Below are 23128 nucleotides of genomic sequence, written 5' to 3' on the forward strand. Positions count from 1 at the left end.
GAGGCCCAGGAATCTGATCCTTTATAGGAGCCCCAGATGATTCCCATGATCAGCAAAATTTGGGAATATTCTTCTGAGCAATTAAACTTCTTAATCAGATCAATTTAGGGGCAAGGTAATCTTAAATTAAAAATTAGTAAAAAATTTGATTTAGGGGGAATTTTAAAAAATAATTTAATAAGTGAATTTAAAAAATTGACTAAAGGTTATTTATAGCTACAGTTTACTGTGATCAGTAGGAATAGATGATTTGTGATTTAATCTCAGATGTTTCTATGTAATAAATATGATGACCAATTTTCTGGCACATTATTAGTTTCAAAGTGCTTTCACACATATCTTCTCATTTAATTTTTACAATTTTTATTGATATTATCGCCAATTTATATATGAGAGAACAAAACTCATATTAGGTGACTTCAAGGTCAAATAATAAGTGACTGCTTCTGAAATACTGGGGGTCCTATATCCCTCATCCAATTTGTGACAGATTAGTAGAATCTGAGTTATTGATAATGAGGCTGCTTGGTGCATTTCCTCACTAGGCAGGTATCCAGTTCTTTCTCTCTGTGGAGGGTGGGGAGTAGAGTAATGACCCTGGCTGTCACCATCCTGAACCTACAAGTCAAGGACTATCGGCTGCTCTTAGCTCTAAGTAGCTCTGACTTGACTTGACTTTGAAATAACAAAACTGTGCATTCTTTGGTTTGGACTGCTGCAAATCCAGAATGGGGTGTGCACACTCCCTCTTGCTTATTAATTTGAACTCCTGGTAGATTTTTGTGTGTTGTTTTTTGGGAATGACCTGTTTTCTGATGTGTAAGTAGCTATAATAATGTCAAGTTCATTTTGCAATCGTTGTGCTTAGGTGACATTGATGATTTGTATTTGTATCACAGTGACACTTGCCTCAAGCAGTCCAGCTGAATAAATTTAGATGATCTTTAGAATTTCAGGGGATGACTTTAACATGGTCATTCTTAAAGCTTTTCTTGATATTTCGGTTATTCTGTATAGCAAATTAAACTATTATCATCTTGTTAATAAGGCTTTCAAAGGCACTTCACTTGTCTCTTTGTCTACACTAACCTAATCCTTAATTTTTAAATCTTTATTATTTTTTCTAATTTAAATGGAAGATGTTAAAATCAAGATCCCACATAATCCTGCCCCTCAGGGATAATCAGTGTTAAGAGTTTGGCCTATATTGTTCATATTTTTTTTTCTTTTGCATATATTAACGTGTTTTTTAAAATTTATCAAAAACAGAATCATACTTTACGTACTATTTTGTAGCATGTATCATTCACTTAACAAAATGTCTTCCAAGATGAGTGTATAGCTCTTTCTCAGATCTGTTGAACTCCGTGGTATTCCTTTGCATGAATAAGTTATTTAATGAGCCCCTTATTGATGGATAATTGAGTTGTTTCCAATTTTTAAATATTACAGACAGTTGTTGCAGTAGTATCCTTATATGAGTATCTTGGCTACTTTTGTGAAGTGTATGAAAGTAGAATTGTTCTATTAAAGGACATAAATATTTTTGATTTTATTATAAATTTCCCTCCAATATTATGCCAATTTACATACCCACCAAGAATATCTGATTTTTTTTTTTTTTTTTTTTTGGTGAGGAAGATTAGCCCTGAACTAACATCTGTTGCCAATCCTCCTCTTTTTGCTGAGGAAGATTGGCCCTGGGCTAACATCCGTGCCTATCTTCCCCTACTTTATATGGGACACCGCCACAGTCTGGCTTCATAAGCAGTGTGTCGGTCCACGCCTGGGATCCGAACCTGCAAACCCCGGGCTGCCGAAGCACAGCACGTGAACCCAACCGCTATGCCACCAAGCCGGCCCCAAATATCTGATTTTTTAAAGGCAATAGTTAACTCTGATGACAGGTAGATTTTTTGATTATGAGACTGCACATTGGGAAGGTTAGATTTCAGCTATGGGAGCACGTATGTGAGTGTTCTGTGAGAAACTTTGTGTAGAATTGCTTGCCTTTGAGGAGATTAGTATGTGACTGAATACTTCTTTTAGCACGTTTCAGTTGGACTGTGATGCAGCTCTTCAACTGTTCATTGAAACGCTACTCCAGAACACTAATGCCAGCCAAAGCCAGGGAGATGCCAGCACGCAGGCTCCAAAGCAACAGCATTCCAAACTCCTGGCCAAAGCTGTTGAAATGGTTCCTTTACTGACGAGCACAAAAGATTTGGTCATCAGTCTTAGTGGAATACTACATAAGGTAAATGAATGGTGAAATGAATGTATCAGGTCATTTCTAACATCCCACTTACCCTTAATTAATTAGATACATATAGTAACAAATCGGAAATTTAAGTCCTATATTTTTTATAAACTATTAATTTTGAAATAATTTTAGATTTCTTTATTTTTTGTGTGTGTGTGTGAGGAAGATCAGCCCTGAGCTAACATCCATGCCAATCCTCCTCTTTTTGCTGAGGAAGACTGGCTCTGAGCTAACGTCTATTGCCAATCTTCCTCCTTTTCTTCCCTTTTTCTCTCCAAAGCCCCAGCAGATAGTTGTATGTCGTAGTTGCACATCCTTCTAGTTGGTCTATGTGGGTCGCCGCCTCAGCATGGCCCAAAAATTGGTGCGTCAGTGTGCGCCCGGGATCCAAACCCGGGCCGCCAGGAGCAGAGCGCACGCACTTAACTGCTAAGGCACAGGGCTGGCCCCCTGTATTTTTAATAGAGTTTAATACAGCAGTTTTCCTGTCTTACTTTTTTTCAAAATAGAAATAGCCTTTTTTTTTAGACTTTTGAAAATGGGGCACGTTCTCTGAAAAAGATCAAACTAGAGAGAAAGGTATAAATCAAAAATGAAATTTCCCTATAATCCCACTCCCATAGATAAAAATGTTTATAATTTTGTGACTATCTTAGACTAAATATACTATCCTGTTACTTGCTTTGTTCACATACCATATTGTTGTTACATGTCAATACATATACATTGATCTCATTTTTGACAAATGCATATTTATTAGTCCACTATATGGATGACACATACTGTATTTAACCAGGCCTTTATGAATGGACATTTAAATTGTTTGTAAATTTTATTATTATAAATTGTTACAGTGAATATCTTCATACATACATATTTACCGTCTTGTCTGGTTTTTTGTTAGGAGATTTTCTGAGTTGGAACTTTTAAGTCAAGGGGTAGTTTGGTGGGGGAACGAAGGTGGATGGAAGGGGAAATAAGATTATAAGATTGCAAGAAATACTTCAGTTTTATATTTTGCCTGTAATTCAGCCAAAAATTATACAGACTTGCTCAAAATTTTAGGTACTATAGAGATCATCTTCCCACTTTGTTCAATGTTATTATTCATGTGACTTTAATTGACATTTAAAAAATGGAAAAAAAGTAATGGCGTGTGGGTAGAAACAAAGAGAATACTTCCTTTCTTTTTATGAGCATATACAGATGCCACCCAATTAATTCTTGCTTTTAGTATATGGTTAGTGCTAGAATGGAATCCTTTTAGAAACTTTTACTTGGAGGCCCATACTTTTAGTTTTGTCACTTCCAAGAAAAGGCCAATTTCCTTATTCTGATTTTCCCATCATAAATGGAAAAAATAGAATTTTAATTTCAAAAATCTTATGAAATTATGAAATTTTTATATATTTATTTTATCTAGGTTTTTGTACCCTAAGAACATCTTTCTTTATTAAAACAATATTGCCTTGTATAGCTTTTTCTTGAAATAGGTTTTGAGACATTTTGAAGCATGTATGTTTATTCTAATAGAGCTAATTTTAGAGATGAGGAAATGTTTGTCATTTTTTAAAGAATAATCTAACGTCGTAGTTTACTGAGATTTTATATTTGTAGTCTATATTGATGAACATAACTGAGTAAAACCATCTACCAGCCAGGCAACATCTTCTCGTGTTTTGATATATTTTTGTTTCTATACAGTTGGATCCCTATGACTATGAAATGATTGAAATTGTCCTGAAAGTTATAGAAAGAGCCGATGAAAAGATAACCAACATTAATATTAATCAGGTATAGCAAATATATTATAGATTTTTAAATTATCTCTATGCTTTTATTTGGATCGTTAAAAAAATTACAGTTATCTAGTGTCTTTCTGGACTATCCTTTAAGCTCCCTCTTAACTTTCTTTAAAAGGGATACAGAAGTAAAAAGATTTCTCATGCTCTCCATATTTTATCACTTATCTTAATTCTATTTTTGCTTTACTGAGGCAATTTAAATCTGTCCAAAAGTATGAAGTTACTAAAGGAGTGATTTGGAAGAATTAAGGCAAAATTATTTGTCATCCAGCCCAAAAAAAAAAAAAAAAAATTATGTGGGACTCAGTTAGATTCAGCTTTCTGTATTAGTAGGTAGGTCCAGGACTGACTCAATTCTAGTACTTTCAGTAACTTCTTAGTCTTTTCTGAAATTTGGTCATAGTAGCTTTATATCTTTTTTAGTTGGATTTTAAAATTGAAAGAAAATGCATTGATTCAAAAGGTTATACAAGCCCCGAAAATATAAGATATAAACTTAAGAGAGGTAAGGGATATAGAGGATTAATTTCAGATCTACTGCCTATGTATTTAAAATGAAATCAAGTATTTTTGAGATATTTCTCCAACTATTTGAAGAGAGCGTAGGGGACTGCCAAACTCATTTATGAAACATCCCACCAACAACAGGATTCCATTAGTTTCTCCTGGTATAATTTCTTTAATGATCATATAAATTATGGTTTAGAAGAATAACATTGAAAATAAAACTATGAAAGGTTTTGATCATCTTTATGAAAAGAAGACTGTCTCAGGAATGGAAATCTATGATATAGAGTTAGATGATTTAAAAAGTTAGGATTGGTTTAATCTCACAGGAAAATACTTTTTCTTTTAATATAGGCATTGAGTCTTTTGAAGCATTTGAAGTCATACAGAAGAATTTCTCCTCCAGTGGACCTAGAGTATCAGTATATGTTGGAGCATGTAATAACTTTGCCATCAGCTGCCCAAACTAGGCTGCCTTTTCACCTAATATTCTTTGGCACAGCACAGAACTTCTGGAAAATTCTTTGTATGTTTCTTAACTTCTTATGGATTTTACTAAATAGCCAAAATTTTTTTCTTAAGCAAATCATAATCTCCTTGTTTCCTTTCTAGCTACAGAACTCAGTGAAGAATCTTTCCCAACATTGCTGTTAATCTCTAAATTAATGAAGGTAATGGGTTAAAACTTTGTAAGTCCTGTAGTTCATTCAGACCCTGTATGGAAGGATTTGATGCTGCTTTCATGTGATTTTATGCTTTCACCTCTTAAAGGTGAGCATATAAATCAGCCTTAACTTTTACTTTCTTTTCTTCTAAGTTCTCTTTGGACACTCTGTACGTGTCTACAGCCAAACATGTTTTTGAAAAAAAACTGAAGCCAAAGCTTCTGAAGTTAACGCAAGCTAAGTCCTCAGCGCTGATTAACAAGGAAATAACTAAGACCACTCAAACCATCGAATCCTACTTATTATCTATAGTTAACCCAGAGTGGGCTGTAGCTATTGCCATCAGTCTTGCCCAGGATATCCCAGAAGGTATGAATTCTTCTTTAGTTGGGCTTAAAATGGTCAGCTTTGTTGTTTTTTGAACTTGTAGTAGAAAAAGTGTACTCCTTTTGTATCTTTAACAAGAAGCAGTATGATAGTTTAAAAATGTATGTGCCCTCTCTCCTTGCTTGTGGCCTTGCTGAATGTTAAAAAGGCTTCAGTGAAGTAAGCAAGACTCCCTGCTGCTTGCTCAGGGTGCAGGGCTATAGCACTCTCCAACTTGTTGGTAGGAATGTAAATTGATGCCTACTTCCTAATATCCAATAGTACTTTTAACAACAAATCCTTAGATGTTCTCGCATAATCAAACAAGTACACAAACACAGGCACTTATTGCCATGTTTTTGGTTATAACAAAAGTTGAAAATAACCATTTTCTTTAAATGCTCATTGGTCAGAAACTGGTTAAAAAAATAAGCATATTCATAGAATGGAATACTATGTAGCTGATTTGGAAAAATATCCAAGATGTATATTAAGCGAGAACAGCAAATTCTACTAAGGTATGTATGGTATTATCTCATTTGGGTTAAAATGCATGCATGTGTGCGCGCGCGCACACACACACACACACATAAGTTCTGGAAGGAATATAAGAATCTAGAGAATAGGAATAGAAGCTGAAGAGGGCGCCTCTGGGGACTTATACTTCCTACTTTGTGTCCTTCTGTTTAAATTGTTTTTTACTCTGAGTATGTATTTTTATAATTTAAAAAACCTTACTAATATGACTAAAATACATGGTCTTAGAAGGATTAAGATTTGCTTATAAATCTTTTCTTTATCTTTTTAGGTTCCTTCAAGATGTCCAGTTTGAAATTCTGCCTGTATTTAGCCGAGAGATGGCTACAGAATATTCCATCTCAGGTGTGTCTAACTATAGGATTGAAGGCTCCTCTTTCTTTTTAGTTTAAATTGTGCTCACCTAGCATACCTTCTCATTCTGCCCTGGTGACAGGTGTTTTCAAGGGTTGGATCCCTAAAGTGGAGAAAGAAGACCAAGGCTTTGTGTAGATACTTAAGGATGTAACTAAGGCAGGGAGGGACCTTGATTGATAAAGAGGGGTTCTTAGACTTACTTGAGTTTTAGAAAACAGGATTTTCTTTTTGCTTGGAATTTTTTAAAAGGATGAAACACGTGAAAAAGCCGAGGCTTTGTTAAAGAAGCTTCATGTTCAGTACCGGCGATCAGGCACAGAAGCCGTGCTCATAGCCCACAAGCTGAACACTGCAGAGTATTTAAGAGTGATCGGAAAACCGGCACATCTCATTGTCAGTCTGTACGAACATCCTAGCATAAATCAAAGAATTCAGAATTCATCTGGCAAAGATTATCCCGGTGAGGACAAAAACCTTTTTACCTTTTCCTCCAAGGAAAACTATCATTTTGATTCCCAGTTATCTTGCATTGAAAATTTGAGTGTTTTTTTTTTTTTATTCCTTATCTTAAATATCTTAGATATTCATGCAGCAGCTAAAGAAATAGCCGAAGTGAATGAAATTAATTTGGAAAAAGTCTGGGACATGTTGTTGGAAAAATGGCTGTGCCCATCCACAAAACCTGGTGAAGTAAGTCTACTCTCTGAGCGTACCTGCTGTTATATCTGTTGTGCCACACTGATATAATCTTCTAATTCGGAAAACAGAGTCTTAAAAGAATGAACTTTTGTTCATTTTAATACCTTCTATTATCTGATGAGTTTTAACGAGATCGATTACTTTTTCTTTTTGTTCAAATATTGGTTTGCAGCTATTTTACCTTTTTTTTTTTTTTTTTGTGAGGAAGATCAGCCCTGAGCTAACATCCATTGCCAATCCTCCTCTTTTTACTGAGGAAGACCGGCCCTGGGCTAACATCCGTGCCCATCTTCCTCTACTTTTTATGGGACACCGCCACAGCATGGCTTGACAAGCGGTGCCTTGGTGCACGCTTGGGATCCGAACCTGCGAACCCCGGACTGCCAAAGCGGAGTGCGTGCACTTAACCGCTGCGCCACTGGGCTGGCTCCTATTTTACCTTTTAATGGGTGATTCTAGATGAATTCTTTTTTTTAATAATTTTATTTATTTATTTTTCCCCCAAAGCCCCAGTAGATAGTTGTATGTCATAGCTGCACATCCTTCTAGTTGCTGTACGTGGGATGCGGCCTCAGCATGGCCGGAGAAGCGGTGCGTCGGTGCGCGCCCGGATCCGAACCCGGGCCGCCAATAGCGGAGCGCGGGCACTTAACCGCTAAGCCACCGGGCCAGCCCTCTAGATGAATTCTTGTACAAAAGCAGTGGCCTGCTCTTAGACTCAAATTCTTGTGATTAACTTTTTATTTTGAAATAATTTTAAATGTACAGGAAAGTTGCAAGAATAGTATAAAAGAATTCCTATATATCATTCACCCAGATCTAACAATTTTTAACATTTTGCCCTATTTGCTTCATCACTATTGCTATGATATATATACATATTTTTATGAACCATTTGAGAGTAAATTGCCTGTGTCATGCCCCTTTACCTCTTAAGTATGTATTCCTAAGAACAAGGCTTTTCTCTTACTTAACCGCTGTATAATTTTCAAATTATTGATACAATACAAACATAGATTTGAATCTATGGTCCATGTTACTGTTTAGCCAATTATCCCAATAATGTTCTTTATAGCAATTTTTCCCTTGCGACCAGGATCTAGTCCAGGATTATGCATTGCGTTTATTTGTCATGTCTCTAATCTCTTTTAATCTGGAACAGTTCTATGCCTTTTCTTGTTCTTTCATGAAATTGACATTTTTGAAGAGTACAGGCCAGTTAATTTATAATCTGCTCCTCAATTTGGGTTTGTCTAATGTTTCCTCATGATAAGATTCAAACTATTTATTTTTGGCTAGAAAACTACCTAAGTGATATTGTGTCCTCAGGATATGACATTTGGAGGCCCATGATGTCTATTTGCCCTAATAGGTGATATTAATCTAGATAACTTAGTCAAGATGTTGTGCATTTCTCTACTACATAGTTACTATATTTCCTTTTATAATTATTAGGAGAGAGACTTTGAGACGATATAATATCCTGTTCCTCTTCAAACTCCTCCCCCAACCACACATATACCCTGATTTAGCATCTATCGATGATTCTTACTTGAATCTATTTGAACTGTGATGGACATTGACGTTTTTGAAGGGTCAGGCCAATTGGTTTGTAAAATGCCTCATTCTAGGTTTGCTGATGTTTCTTAAGATTAGATGCAGGTTTTGGCAAAAGTACTGCATGGGTGATATGTTCTTTAGAGTATATCACTTCGGGAGGTGCATAATGTCAGTTTTTTAGAAAGAGTATCATTAACATCTAAATTTATGATAGGATTCAGCAATCCAAATGCAGAATTTTCTACACTGTTTCTTCTGAGTTTTCAGACAGAACTTAATTTGGGAGATTGTATAATTCCTCTATCTGCTAGGCAGATATCCTTGAGAAAAATCTATTTCTAAACAAATAGTATAACTAACATGAAATTAGGTTGTTAATTAGTAGTTTTTATATCAGGCATTCAATTTAACAAGTATTTTTTTTTTTTAAGTATTTACCAAGAGCAAGGACTGTGCTTCAGTGTAAACAGAGGAGGTAGAAGCATATCTAGGCCACATAGAATCTGTGGTTAACTCAGAAACTAGCATGTTTTAACTTATACATAAATTTGGAGCACTAAACTGAATGTTCCATGAGGCCAGGAACTGTGTCTGCTCAAAGCACCTAGCACATTGCTTTGTAAGTCCCAATAAATATACTGAATTAATGAAGAGCTCTTTTAAAATTCATAGAGTCCTTTCCTTTTAAAAATCACCCAATGAATGTAAGCTCCTGGAGGACAGGAGTATTTTTGTTCTCTCAGTCAGCCCAGGTGCCTGGAATCGTGCCTGGCACCGAGTTAAGTGCTCGGTAAAGATTTGTTGACTGAATGAATGGGAGTAAACCCATATTTTAAGCAAAAATACTTTTCAGAAAGTAATGGATTACACTGTAATTTCTTGTATGTAAACATAATTAATTTTATACGTTGGGTTTTTCATCTAATAGATTTTCATAAGCTTACCTAGTCAACAAAGTTTCTTCAGTTTTTGACTTTTTTTTCACTTTTTCAAAGAAACCATCAGAATTATTTGAACTTCAAGAAGATGAAGCACTACGAAGGTACTCTTCCTTTACTTACATTTGTCTATATCTTGATGCCCAGTAGGAATCTTACCAATAAATTTGTCCGAAGTTGGTTTTTAAAACACTTTCTTGATATAATTTGGGTCAGAGCCTCTGAGAAGAATCAATTCATTGATATATGGCTGTGAATGTGTATAAGTATCTCCAATGGAATAAATAAAATACAGCCAAGATCTAGAATTGTTGAACCCTCAATGCATTCCTACTAATGTTGAGGGCTCCTAGAGCACCTTTAGCAGAGAATGCTCCTCGAACAAAGGAAAACTCTTCCATTAGCTGGGACTCTGGGCCCAGACCGCTGTATGTTCTCTCACCCTGGTGAGCTGGGCTGCTTCAGATCTGGGCCACCAGGATTCCTTTTCCCTTCTAACCTAAGCCAGACCAGAAAGGCATGTTGGTTTCATTTAATGTGCTAAATCTAGATTGGTCATGGCTTGCTCTCTTGAGAGGACTGTATCTGAGCTCAAATCAAAAAGAATGTGGTAATCCGTTAATGATGCTTGGCAAAGGCATGGGAGAGGGAGTGCTGACACACAGGCCAGGTTTTTGCCATTCCTGGGCTAGACCAAAAGTGGTCAAGTCACTTGTGAAGCCCTACACCCTATGTCGGCCCTGGAGATCTGATAGTAAGAAAGGATGTGGAAAGACAAACTCAGGAATTTCTCCCAGTTTGGGCAGAGCTGGTCTACCACCCACTCCATGCCCTCTTTCTCTCTGGACCCCTACCTTGTCTTTTAAGGGCAGGGGCACCTTTGTCTAAGCAAGAGGTAGCTCCTTGAGTGCCTAACTGAACTGGCCACCTAGAAAATCGTGAAAACAGTTCGAAGAGAGAGAGAGAGAGAAAGAAAGAAAAAAATCCCAAGAAGGAAATCCCCGAAAGAGTACCTAATGCCAATTTTGTAACTTCCTGCTCTTTCCCACTGAAAGCTCCACCCCATCCTTCTTTCCTCCAGTACACCTGACCTTATCTTGCCCTTCTCCAGGGGGAGCCAGTCAGCCCTGAGTCTAGACGTTGAAATGTGCCACTAACAAGGTCCTGTGAACTAAAACACAGAATTTTCCGTGTGTAGTATTCAATGTACTTTGCAGCTATGGTTTGTATTAATTTCTTCAACAGAGAATTTAAATTATCAGAGATTGACTAGTCATTTTATAGATGAGAAGACTGAGGCCTGGCATTTGTTGTATTTATTGTCTTCTTTAGTATGTAGATTAAGCATCTTTTAAAGGAGAAAGCAAAAATGCCCTTGACCCGTAACCCTTCAGGCCTATGTTTGGGATATCAAATGACTTTTTCTATGGACAATAAACAGATCTATTGTTTTGGTAATCTATCACTAAATTAAAATCTAAATGTAATTAAAATTTTTTTTTCCAGAGTCCTGTATCTCCTTCTGTCTCATCCGATTGATTATAGTTCAAGAATGCTGTTTGTATTTGCAACATCAGCTACAACTGTAAGCCCTAGAAACTTAGTCAGAACTCATCTTTGCATCTCAGCTTAACATTTTTTCCTGCATATTTACCGTGCTTGATTTCGTTAACAGATGATTAAGATAATGCTCACTTACATACTCATTCAGAGTATATCTTACTTTGGAAACAAGGATTGTGGTATCTGTCAGCTCCATTTAGTGCTGGCTTCTGTAACATCCTGCTTAGCAAACTAAATGGCGTGCCTTTTGGCAGTTCCCACGGGTTATCTACATTCACAGTTATTAACTCCCTGGTTAGGCAACGTTCCTAATACCAGGAGGCCAAACCACGTGGCTGTGGGAGGGGCCTCCACCCTGGCCTCAAGACCCTGTGTGACCTGGCTCCACTCTAGTCATACCCCCTCCCTCCCCGCTAAACTCTAGCTGGACTAAACTCTCGTCTTCCCTAAAGGCAATATGGCCTCTTTGGCCTTCGGGCTTTTGCACATAGAAATGTTCTCTGAGGCAGTTGGAGCAGAAGAAGAGGAAGGGTGTGGGTAGAAGGAAAAGGGGGAAAGTCTAAGATGCTGACTGCGTGTCCTTGACAGCAAGGGAGGAAAATCTCTTTAATAAAACTTTCTATTAGTTTATCTGATAGTCATTCTTTCAAGTAAAAATGGTGCTCCATGAAAAGAGGCTAGTTCAGCTCACAATTCAGTTGAACAAGTGCTTTTCCCTGAAAAAAGCCATCGTACTACAGTATGCTTGACGTGTACTATCCCATTTTGTCACACACGACATTAATGAATACATTTTAATTAATATTAATATGTATTCAAATGTGAATTCATATTAATATAATCAAGAGTTGGGGTTTAATAAAATTAGTTTTTACTGCTTCATCAAGAAGCTTCTTAAGTGGAAGTCATCTTGTTTTCAGTGCTGCAAATGCGTGGTTGTGCAGAATTCGATGGCTGCTGTAATAGTGGGTGTTCTGCCTTGGTGTGAGCCAGCACTTTCACCTACCAGTGCTTTGCACCATCAGTGCAAATATCAACACAGTGTAAAAGGCAAATTACATCTTAGTAGTATTGTGGAAGTTGTTCTGACCCTTTCCCTCCTGAAAGAATCTGAGAAACATCCCCCAGTGGCCCGTGGACCACACTTTGAGAAACACTGCTCTATACTATGGACTCCCTAAGGGCAGGGATTGACTTGAATTTTTTTTTTAAACAATGTTGCTAATGTTACCTAAATTGAGGCTCATTTACCCAACTATAACACGCAGGTGTGTGACTCTCCAAATCCTTTTTGGTTTTACAGAAATTAGGTGTGCGTCAGTTAACTTTTGCTCACAGAACTCGAGCTCTTCAGTGTCTCCTCTATTTGGCTGACAAGGAAACTATAGAATGTCTCTTCAAAAAACCCATTGAAGAAGTGAAGTAAGTAAGATTTTTAAAATTGTATTAAGAAATAGGAAACAGATCATTTTTCAGAAGTGTAACTTGTAAGCCCCTTAGTTCGTAAGAATGCATTAGAGTGACTGTGTAAGCGTAGATCTGTTGCCTTGAATGTCCTTGACATTTTGGCAAAGGGGAAATAGGCCTTTGAGAACATCTTGTTTCCCTCGTTTGTTTGAGACATTTAGAAACTGAATGTTTTCTTTGTCTTGCTAAAATGGATTTCTTTCTAATATTATATTCAGTGAATATATTTAGAAGCCTAAAATAGACATTTAAAAACAAACTGGTGTAATATTTCCATATGGTGGCTTTTATTTTAAATGTATATGTGGGCCGGCCCCGTGGCTTGGTGGTTAAGTGCGTGCGCTCCACTGCTGGCGACCTGGGTTCGGATCCCGGGTGCGCACCGACGCGCTGCTTCTCTGGCCATGCTGAGGCCGCGTCCCACATACAGCAACTAGAAGGATGTGCAGCTATGACATACAACTATCTACTGGGGCTTTGGGGGGAAAAAATAAATAAATAAAATCTTTAAAAATAAATAAATAAATAAATAAATAAATAAATGTATATGTGGCCTATGAGAATGATTCCCATAAATGCCTGTTTTCCAGATCTTATTTGAAATGTATAACTTTTCTGGCATCATTTGAGACTTTGAATATCCCTATCACATATGAATTATTTTGCAACAGTCCTAAAGAAGGAATGATTAAGGGTCTATGGAAAAACCACAGCCACGAAGCCATGGTATGTACACTGAGTCGTCTGATGGGGGAGGCTTCCATATTCTCAGATGGTGTTATATTCAGTCTGTTGCCTGTCACCACTCAGATACCTGGAAGGCCGAAACAGAGAAACTTTATTCCTGAGCAAGACTACTGCTCGGAGACCTTTTCTACTTTCCTGTGGGAATTTAGTCTCTGAGGCAATTGGAGCCCAGGGAGGGAAGCCTCAAATGGGACCAACAGGCAAACTGTTCTTGGACAGAAGGAAGGAAGGGGAGAAAGTCTGAGATGCTGTTTGTGAGTCCATGACAGCAAAAAAGGAAGATTAATTTTTTTTTTCTTTCTATAGAGAGATGAGGGCCTTCATTATTAGGCAATAGACACACCTAGATTATAAACATATTTTGTATTCAGCTGCCCCACCTTTTCCAAAGGTGGTTTGCTATACTGGTATCTTGAAGCAGTATGATTTTTTTTTTTTTTGCTTCAGGCGGTAAGATTGGTGACTGAGCTTTGTTTAGAATACAAAATCTATGACCTGCAGCTTTGGAATGGACTCTTGCAAAAGCTTCTCGGCTTCAATATGGTAAGTAAGACTCAGTGCCCTAGACTGCAGTATATTTTAAAGCTTTTGCACAGCATCTCCTAAACATTTTGCATTGATACTTGTTATTGAACAGATATGTGCTGAAAGACATTCATTCCCACTGCATTCATGCCAAACTTAAAGACCTGATGTTAGGCCAGAGAAGGTACAACTCAAAACTGATGTAAATTGCACTGGGAACAAATGGAAAGTTCCCTGGCCTTTACTGATATTTGTGAATTTGTCAGTGAACTCTTGGCAGTTCTCATGGAAGATAAATTTTACTCATAATTCCTTTTAAAACTTTAAGAACCTGATATTTCATGTTGAAATTTTTCTTTTTGGTGGTCTTCACAACTTTTTGTTTTATTTTTTCACAGATTCCTTATCTAAGGAAAGTTTTAACAGCCATTTCTAGTATCCATTCTTTATGGCAGGTATGTAGTTTTTTAAAGTACATTTTATTGAATTTAATCTTTATACTCACTGGCCTTGTGACTGCTGGGTACATTGGATTAAGTAATTGCCTTCTCAGTAAAGAACAAAACTGATGTTCCATTAGAGTGGTGCCTGGACCCGGAATACTCAGCTGATGTTGCCTCCTCTAAGACATCACTTCCCCAGTTCTCCAGACCTCATGAGTCACGTCCTCATTTATGTTCTCAAAACACTTTGGCTCTACTATAACGTTTATCACAGTATAGTTTATTCTAATTACACTTTCAACTGGCTCTCTTAGACTTTGAAGATCTTTAAAGTCAGAGACCATGTCTTTATTTTTTCTTTTTTTTGTGTGAGGAAGATTAGCCCTGAGCTAACATCTGCCAATCCTCCTCTTTTTGCTGAGGAAGACTGGCCCTGGCTAACATCCATGCCCATCTTCCTCTACTTAACATGGGACGCTGCCACAGCATGGCTTGACAAGTGGCGTGCCGGTGCACGCCCGGGATCCAAACCCCAGGCCACTGCAACGGAGCATGCGCACTTAACCACTACGCCACCGGGCCGGCCCCCAGAGACCATGTCTTATTTACTTTTTCTAAATTTCAGTTATGTACACACATAATTATTATAATATATAATATAGAAATATATAATTTATTATTAGTTTAATAAATTAGAACAATTTAGAAATAGGCTGAGTAAAACTTGAAAATTCTCCTTTACCATTTCCCTTTATAATTCTCTCCCCAGAGGTAACCACTGTTTACAATTTCTTGTCTTTTCTTCTAGAGCTTTCCTATTATCATTATAAGCATATGTGTGCATGTGTCTGTATGTACATGTGTATATGTGTATATTTTTGTACATATAAATGCAATCACGTTCTAGACAAAGTGTTTTTTCACATAACAATGGTGTCTTGGAGATTGTTCCATATCAGCACATATAGATCTATTTTATTGTTTTTTATTGAGATAAAATTCACATGTAAAATTTATCCTTCCTAAGTGTACAATTGGTGGTTTTTTAGTATATTCACAAAGTTGTGCAAACATCACCACTATCTAACTCTAGAACATTTTCTTCACCCTGAAAATATACCCCAATATCTGTTAGCAATCATTTCCTATCCCCACCCCCTCCAGCCCCTGGCAACCACTAATCTACTTTTTGTTTCTATGGATTGTCTATACTGGACATTTCATATCAATGGAATCACACACTGTGTGATCTTTTGTGTTTCTTTCACTCGGTGTAATGCTTTCAAGGTTCAACTGATACACGTTGTAGCGTGTATCAGTGCTTCATTCCTTTTTATTGCTGAATAATTCCATTGTATGGATGTACCACATTTTGTTTATCCATTCATCAATTGATGGATATTTGAGTTGTTTCTACTTTTTGGTTATTATGAATAATGGTGTTCTATGAACATTTGCATACAAGCTTTTATGTGGATATATGTTTTTGTTTCTCTTGAGTATATACCTAGGAGTGGAATTGTTGGGTGTTATGATACTCTATGTTTAACCTTTTGAGGTATCTCATTATTTTTAACTCTTAATTATTCTCCATAATGTGGAGTAAAATGTACCATAAGTTATTTAATCACTCCCCTATTGATGGAAATTTATGTTGTTGCCTTACTCATTTTTTTGGAATTCTTTCTCTTGTCTCCTTGCCCCTTTCCTATGGTCCTAGCACAATGTCTGGCTCATAATGGACTTAGTATAAATTTTGTTTTCTAATTTAGGTTCTGACACTTTTTACCAAATGGAACAATAATGAATCAGCTAGTCTTGTAAAATAAGATCCTGAAATATACAGTCATGAAGAAATTTATCCTAGAATCTTAATCATCTCAAACAGGGAGATATCAATTTATGATTTTGATCTTAACATCCAGAATATAAGCTCTAAGTATACAGTTTTGTGACTGCAAAATGAAGAGAGTTCGTAATATCCCAGACATGAATTCTCTAATCCACTGTTTTCACAGGTTCCCTACTTCAGCAAAGCTTGGCAGCGTGTGGTTCAGATCCCACTGCTTTCAGGTATTTCTCTCTCCTCTGAAACACTGACAGTGGCATTTTATGGTTATGTGTACATACATTGTTGTTGTTTTTCATTTTCAGCCTCTTGTCCTTTAAGCCCCAGTCAGTTATCAGATTGTTGTGAGAGTCTCATTGCTGTTCTAGAGTAAGTAAAATATTTGTTCTCCTATAAAAAATATCAAATTTGTTGCTTATAAAATTCTTTTCCAATAAACATCTCTTTTGAGTAATTTCTTTTTCTTGGGAAGTTAAGCATACTGCTAGTTTCTAAAATAAAATATCTCCATTATTTTTATAATGTCTACTTTTCACGTGCAGTGCAACTAGTAAACTAATATTCAATAAGCCTTCTCTAAAATTAGTACCCAATTTTAATGTAAGTATAGAGTGCTTTTTGTGACTACCTAAATCATATAGTGCTGTCTCATAGATTTTGAGTCTTCTGAGAATCTATCTTTAGGCATATGCAGGCATTCAGACACAATTTTTTTTTTTTTGTGAGGAGATCAGCCCTGTGCTAACATCCGCCAATCCTCCTCTTTTTTTGCTGAGGAAGACGGCCCTGGGCTAACATCTGTGCCCATCTTCCTCCACTTTATATGGGACGCCGCCACAGCATGGCCTGCCAAGCAGTGCGCCGGTGCGCGCCCGGGATCCGAACCAGCGAACCCTGGGCCGCCGCAGCGGAGTGCACACCCAACCGCTTGCGCCACCGGGCCGGCCCCCATTCAGACACAATTATAGCACCAACCAGTGGTCTATGTTCCTGTAGATAGATTCTTTTATTCCATGAAGAATGCCATAGAAGACTCGAGTTGCTCATTACCAAGTGTATGTTATGCACCAGCACTTTAATGTTTAAAATTATTGAGGGGAGGGGGGCCGGCCCCATGGCATAGTGGTTAAGTGCACGCGCTCCGCTGCTGGCGGCTGGGGTTCGGATCCTGGGCGCGCACCCATGCACCGCTTGTCAGGCCATGCTGTGGTGGCGTCCCATATAAAGTGGAGGAAGATGGGCACAGATGTTAGCTCAGGGCTGATCTTCCTCACACACACACAAAAAATTACTGAGGGGGCTGGCCTGGTGGTGTAGTGGTTAAGTTCACGCACTCTGCTTTGGTAGCCTGGGTTTCGTGGCTTTGGATCCTGGGTGCGGACCTATGCACCACTTATCAAGCCATGCTGTGGCAGGCGTCCCACATAAAATAGAGGAAAATAGGCACGGATGTTAGCCCAGGGCCAGTCTTCCTCAGCAAAAAGAGGAGGATTGGCAACAGATGTTAGCTCAGAGCTAATCTTCCTCACCAAAATAATTAATTAATTAATTTAATTAAATAAAAGTATTGAAAGCATAGACAGGTAACAGCTATGGAAAACTAGAAAAGCCAATAAAATCTAGTGAATCTGACGGGGTGTTAACTAATTAATGTGCTCTCTTGAAGATGTCCAGTTTCAGATGATCTCGACATGATTGGAGTTGCCAGGCAGTATGTCCAGTTAGAGCTGCCGGCTTTTGCGTTAGCCTGTCTAATGCTCATGCCCCATTCGGAAAAAAGACACCAGCAAATTAAGGTATTTTGCAAATTATTTTTCTGGGGCTGCCAAAGAAATAGAAGGTCTCATACTTGTTTTTTTCACATAACAATGGTGTCTTAGAGATTGTTCCATATCAACACATATAGATTTATTTTATTGTTTTTTATTGTCCCCTGCAAAAGGTTGCATTTTCTTTTCACCAGATCTGTAAATGAGTACATCAGTATGGGTGGGGGCAGGAGGTTTTCGTGGGGCTTTAGTAGGAACTAAGACTGAACGATAGATTAAGGTCCATCTGAGGGGTGCTGTAAGAGGGGTTTGGACTTTATTTTTTATCAGTGGGGAACAATTAATTTTCTTGAAGGTAAAGTGAAATGATCAGGCAGTATTTTAGAAGGAATGATCCATGTGGGCTTGATGAGAGGAGAGAGGTGGCCAGAAGGGAAACTCTTGGGAAGCTATTGCATTTGAACAGGATTTTGTCTCACTTGATCCCTACACAACAACCTTGTGGATAGGCAAGGAAAGCTTGAGGGGATAAGTCCCCACCGTAGGGTGGTGGCAGTGAAAGTGAACTAGAAGGAGAAGACTACAACATAGTAATTGGATGTGGAGATAAAAGAGAGGGGAGAGTCAGGTTGTGTGTGGGTGTCTAACAAAGGGAGCCCTGAGCATTCTGGGGACAGACCTTTTAAAAATAACTCTCATTCCCTTTATAATCTAGAACAAAGCATTTGGAAATGTTTTACAGTTATTTCCCCACAGGTAGATAAGCCAGTAGATAGAGATCTATATAAACGAACATGTATATTTTTTGTCATTTGGTCTGTTCATTGCATTTTTTCAAAGCCGTCTGTGCTTGTCTTTGACTTTGTTGTTTTTTGACTGTTCATAAACTCATCTGTTGATGCTTTTCAAAGTTTTAGTATTTAAATAGATTCCTTTTGGTGCTTAGAATGGCAAAATGCTTGCTAAACAGCTCTTGCTGTTGGACTAGGAATAGATAAAATGCCTTTTTTCCTTAAATGAACAGTTTTTTATCTGATAGAGGTGTTTTTTCCTATATTAGAAGTTCTTAAGATATTTCAATTTTAAAAATGAAAACCTTTCCTATTTGACAGAAATTAATAGCAATAATGCTTTTCCATTAATTTCATTGTGATTTTTTCTCTAGAATTTCCTGGGCTCGTGCAATCCTCAGATCATTTTACAGCAGTTAGAAGAGCATATGAATACTGGCCAGTTGGCCGGATTTTCACATCAAGTAAGAGGCAATTTCATCTCCTTGTTGCTATGAAAAACCTAGTATTAGAAGGTAATAATTTTCCCCAAATTAAGATTAAGCTGAAAACTACTATCTCTGTTTGTTGTTACTTTTTATTTATTTCTTTACTGTGTACTGAAATGGGCCACAGCAGTCCCCCTTCCCGACCTGTCAAAAAAGAGGCTTAGTCACAATGCAATGATCACTTAACTTCTGATTGTCAGAAATGTTTCTGTATTGAATAAGGACTTGGAATTTCACACATTTTTAATTTGATGATACCTGTCATTCTATAGATTAGAAACCTGATTCTGAATAATGTCATAAATAAGAAGGAGTTTGGGATTTTGGCAAAGACAAAATATTTTCAAATGTTGAAATTGCACGTGATGAATACCAACAACATCACTGACCTGGTAAACTATTTGGCAAATGAGTTAAGGTAAGTTAATTAAAAAAAAAAAAAAAAAAAAACGTATTGTAGAATTTCCTTAAAATTTGTCTTTATTTTGGAGGGAAATATCAAACAATTATAGAGCTATTTAGTTGTAATGAAAGGCTCTGAATATTAAGCTGTAGCATTACTGTACATACCCAGAGGTTAGTTGTCTTGTAACCCAGTCCCTTGGAACGTGAACTTGGAATCAAACAATTAAACAAGCTGTCTGAACCCCCAAAATAGGTATTTTACAGTCTTTCTCTAAAACTCTAAATTACAACTTTATTCCTTAGACATTTGCTCAAATAACTAATGGCTTTACGTAACAACTTTTGCTAAGCTTGGTTATCTAATTTACCAGCACCCTCAAGTTTAGAAACAGTAAGCTTCTTGGGACAGGATTAGGAGCAGATTTGGAAAGGCAAAAGGTAAAGGGAGAGATGGGCTGACACTGAAGACGGGATAGCTCAGTCAGGACTGAAATATTTGCTGAGTCCGTCCCCACATTTGGTCTGAGTGTGCCGGCCACTTGGGAGGTACCCCTTTCTCATCACCATGCCATGAATTTCTTCCTGCCTGTTTCTCACTTGTGACCCAACCATAACTACATATTGTCATTTATGAACAAGTGTTATTTTTTGAGGTATAATCAATATATATAATAAGCTGCACAAATTTCAAGTAAGCAATTTGATAAACTTTGACATATGCATACCCCTGTGATGCCAGTCACCACAGTCAAGATAGCGAACATATTTATCACCCCCAAAAGTTTCATCATGCCCCTCTTTTTCTTTCTGATTCCACAGTTTAGAAGAAGCTTCAGCCTTTATAACTGAATATTCAAAGCATTGTGGGAAAGCTGTACCTGCAGGCACCGCTCCCTGTGAAATTCTGAAGGTAAAGCTGGCCCGTAGTTGCTTGGGTCCTAATCTGACACCGTAGGTATTTCTAGGGTCTTAAAATTAAGCTGACTTGTTCTGGTGTTCTGGAGATAGATGTATTTTTATGTGTGACTACATATATTTTTCTATTTTACTTGTTGTATGAAGAGAGTCCTAGACTAGAAATTAAGAGGCCAGGGTTGTGGTCTCTGCTCTGCGCTAAGCAGCAGTGTGACCTCAGGCCAGTTGTTCAGGCTGTGCAGGCTTCAGTTTTTAGATTTGGACCACATGGTCTCTTAGGTGCTTTCCAGCATTATGATTCCTCATAAAGTCTTGTTTTTCATATTAAAGCAACTGAAAAACTAAACTTCAAAAGGCATTAATTAGTGCTGTGCATAGGTATTAATTGCTTTTATTTCTTCTCCTTTTTTAATTTCCTAGGACATATATGTTCATTATAGAAAAAAGAGAAATTTGTAAGAGCAAAACAAAAACTAATTTCTTAAAATCTCACTACCCAGCGATAGGATCACTGTTAACATTTTGGTGTACATATTTCCAAATGTTTTGATATATAAAATATGCATATAAATTACTTTTACTCCTATTCTAAACTTAAATATAAGGTAAGAATTTTTACTTTGATCATGTTTTGATAGTTTTAATAAACCTAACTAAGTTATTGTGGGTTTTTTCCTCTTTTGATCCAGATCAGGCATATTAAAATAAGCCTACCTTTGTTAACTTCCATTAATAACTTCCCTTCTTCACTTCCAGGCCGTTGTGCTCAATGGCATAAGATTACTTTTTTCAAAAGGGAGGATGTTGATGCGGGAGACAAATTTGTGGCCCTTTTAAAACGCATCTGTTTTTCTCCAGTAATATCCATCTAAAATGCCAAATAAATTTTTTTTTAAATAATTTTATTTATTTATTTATTTCCCCCAAAACCCCAGTAGATAGTTGTGTGTCATAGCTGCACATTCTTCCAGTTGCTGTATGTGGGACGCGGCCTCAGCATGGCCGGAGAAGCGGTGCGTCGGTGTGCGCCCGGGATCTAAACCTGGGCCGCCAGCAGCGGAGCGCACGCACTTAACTGCCAAGCCACGGGGCCGGCCCCAAAAATGCCAAATAATTTTATATGTAGATTTTTAGCAATGAAGTCTTACATTCTATAGTTTATCAAACCATTTTCTATTTAAAAAACTAAATGACACTCATAAAAATGCTTCTGTGTTTCTTCCCATTTAGATGTTTCTTAGTGGATCGTAGTAGATCATCAAACCGTTTTTCAAGAAGAACAAGAGGAAGTTTGGAGTCAACTATTAACTGACCATATTTATTACGGTTTTAAAATTGTGCAATCTGTGTGTTATAGCTATTTTCAAATGTTGTCCCACAAGTAATAACCAAGATGCTTAATAATAGCCTAATTGTCCTGTAAAGAACTCATGTCCTGAATTAATCAATCTTTTCTTTGCCAGTTCCTTGTATAACTTATAGAGATTATCAATTTTTTGCACTCTATATGAAGGAAACAAAATGCAAAAATATTTTGCTCCCCTCACAAGAAAAACAACTACTTATATCCTATTTCTTCCACATATATAATAAGAATATCAACCTTTTTAATGTCATTCTAGTAAGTATGTATATAATTTTTGCTGTGGAGTGTGTCAGTCAGTGGCCAGACAGAAAAACAGAAACCACTCGATATTTCAAGCAGAGATGGATTGAATGCCAGGAGTTGGTTACAAAGGTGTTAAAGGGACTGAAAGGCAAGAGGGGGATGGAGGAGGGGCCTCTAGAGAGGCAGAGGGGAAGGGGCTGTTAGCCAAAGATCAGGAAACTGCTCCTGCCCCTGGGGTGGAGCCCCCGCCCCCATTTGCCGCTGAGCTGGTGGAGCTGCTGCTCTGCTCAGAAGGCTGTGTCCTCCCGCTGTGCTGCTGACACTTCACTGCTGCTGCCCCAGCCGCCGTTGGGCATCCGCAGCTGCTGCTGCCTCTGTGGAGCCACCACCAAAAGAGGAAAGAAGTAGCTCTTCGCTTTCTCCAACCTTCTAACTCTGGTGCCAGTGCCAAGAAATGACAGAACCAAACAGGAGGCCATCTGGCAAGGAGCCTGGGAGATGCAGTCTGTAGGCTGTAAGTCCCCGGCAGTATGGAGGCTGGCCTAGAAGGGTAGTGTGGCACTGAAAGCCAGCAGACACTACCCAGCGCTCAAAAATATTAATTACACCTCTTATGCTGCCTGTGTAGGCTTTTGCTATACTTGTGAATAACTTGAATAAACTGAATTTGATAATACTAGAGTTAGTTTGCTTTGGTGTTGCTAGTTGAGAAACATATTATTTCTAGACAGAAAACTCAGTGTAGCATCGTGATTGAAAACAGGTTTTGGGGTAAAAACAAGTCCGGATTTGAATTCTGGCTCTGTCACATTCCAGCTGTGTGATCCCAGACAAGCTATATAACTTGTCAAAGCCTTAAT

The 23128-nt window shown here is 37.7% G+C and overlaps 1 protein-coding gene across 3 annotated transcripts in view; it reads left to right on the plus strand.

Annotated features, from left to right (window-relative positions):
- Positions 1 to 22944, plus strand: part of KNTC1 (kinetochore associated 1) — a 73892-nt gene extending 50948 nt beyond the window's left edge. For all 3 annotated transcript variants that reach the window (XM_087423359.1, XM_004430036.3, XM_087423360.1), the window contains 21 exons: positions 2050 to 2257; positions 3968 to 4057; positions 4930 to 5101; positions 5188 to 5246; positions 5393 to 5609; positions 6415 to 6488; positions 6750 to 6960; positions 7081 to 7190; positions 9755 to 9801; positions 11204 to 11282; positions 12564 to 12682; positions 13318 to 13453; positions 13922 to 14017; positions 14398 to 14454; positions 16461 to 16515; positions 16597 to 16660; positions 17958 to 18087; positions 19226 to 19315; positions 19612 to 19757; positions 20564 to 20654; positions 21890 to 22944. In XM_087423359.1, coding sequence (XP_087279485.1) covers positions 2050 to 2257; positions 3968 to 4057; positions 4930 to 5101; positions 5188 to 5246; positions 5393 to 5609; positions 6415 to 6488; positions 6750 to 6960; positions 7081 to 7190; positions 9755 to 9801; positions 11204 to 11282; positions 12564 to 12682; positions 13318 to 13453; positions 13922 to 14017; positions 14398 to 14454; positions 16461 to 16515; positions 16597 to 16660; positions 17958 to 18087; positions 19226 to 19315; positions 19612 to 19757; positions 20564 to 20654; positions 21890 to 21910 — 2272 coding nt within the window. In that variant the 3' untranslated portion in view covers positions 21911 to 22944. The remainder of the gene's footprint in view (positions 1 to 2049; positions 2258 to 3967; positions 4058 to 4929; positions 5102 to 5187; positions 5247 to 5392; positions 5610 to 6414; positions 6489 to 6749; positions 6961 to 7080; positions 7191 to 9754; positions 9802 to 11203; positions 11283 to 12563; positions 12683 to 13317; positions 13454 to 13921; positions 14018 to 14397; positions 14455 to 16460; positions 16516 to 16596; positions 16661 to 17957; positions 18088 to 19225; positions 19316 to 19611; positions 19758 to 20563; positions 20655 to 21889) is intronic.
- The last annotated feature ends 184 nt before the right edge of the window (positions 22945 to 23128 follow it).

The sequence above is a fragment of the Ceratotherium simum genome, chromosome 35 (assembly GCF_057802395.1).
Source record: "Ceratotherium simum simum isolate JZ-2026a chromosome 35, ASM5780239v1, whole genome shotgun sequence".
Lineage (NCBI taxonomy): Eukaryota > Metazoa > Chordata > Mammalia > Perissodactyla > Rhinocerotidae > Ceratotherium > Ceratotherium simum.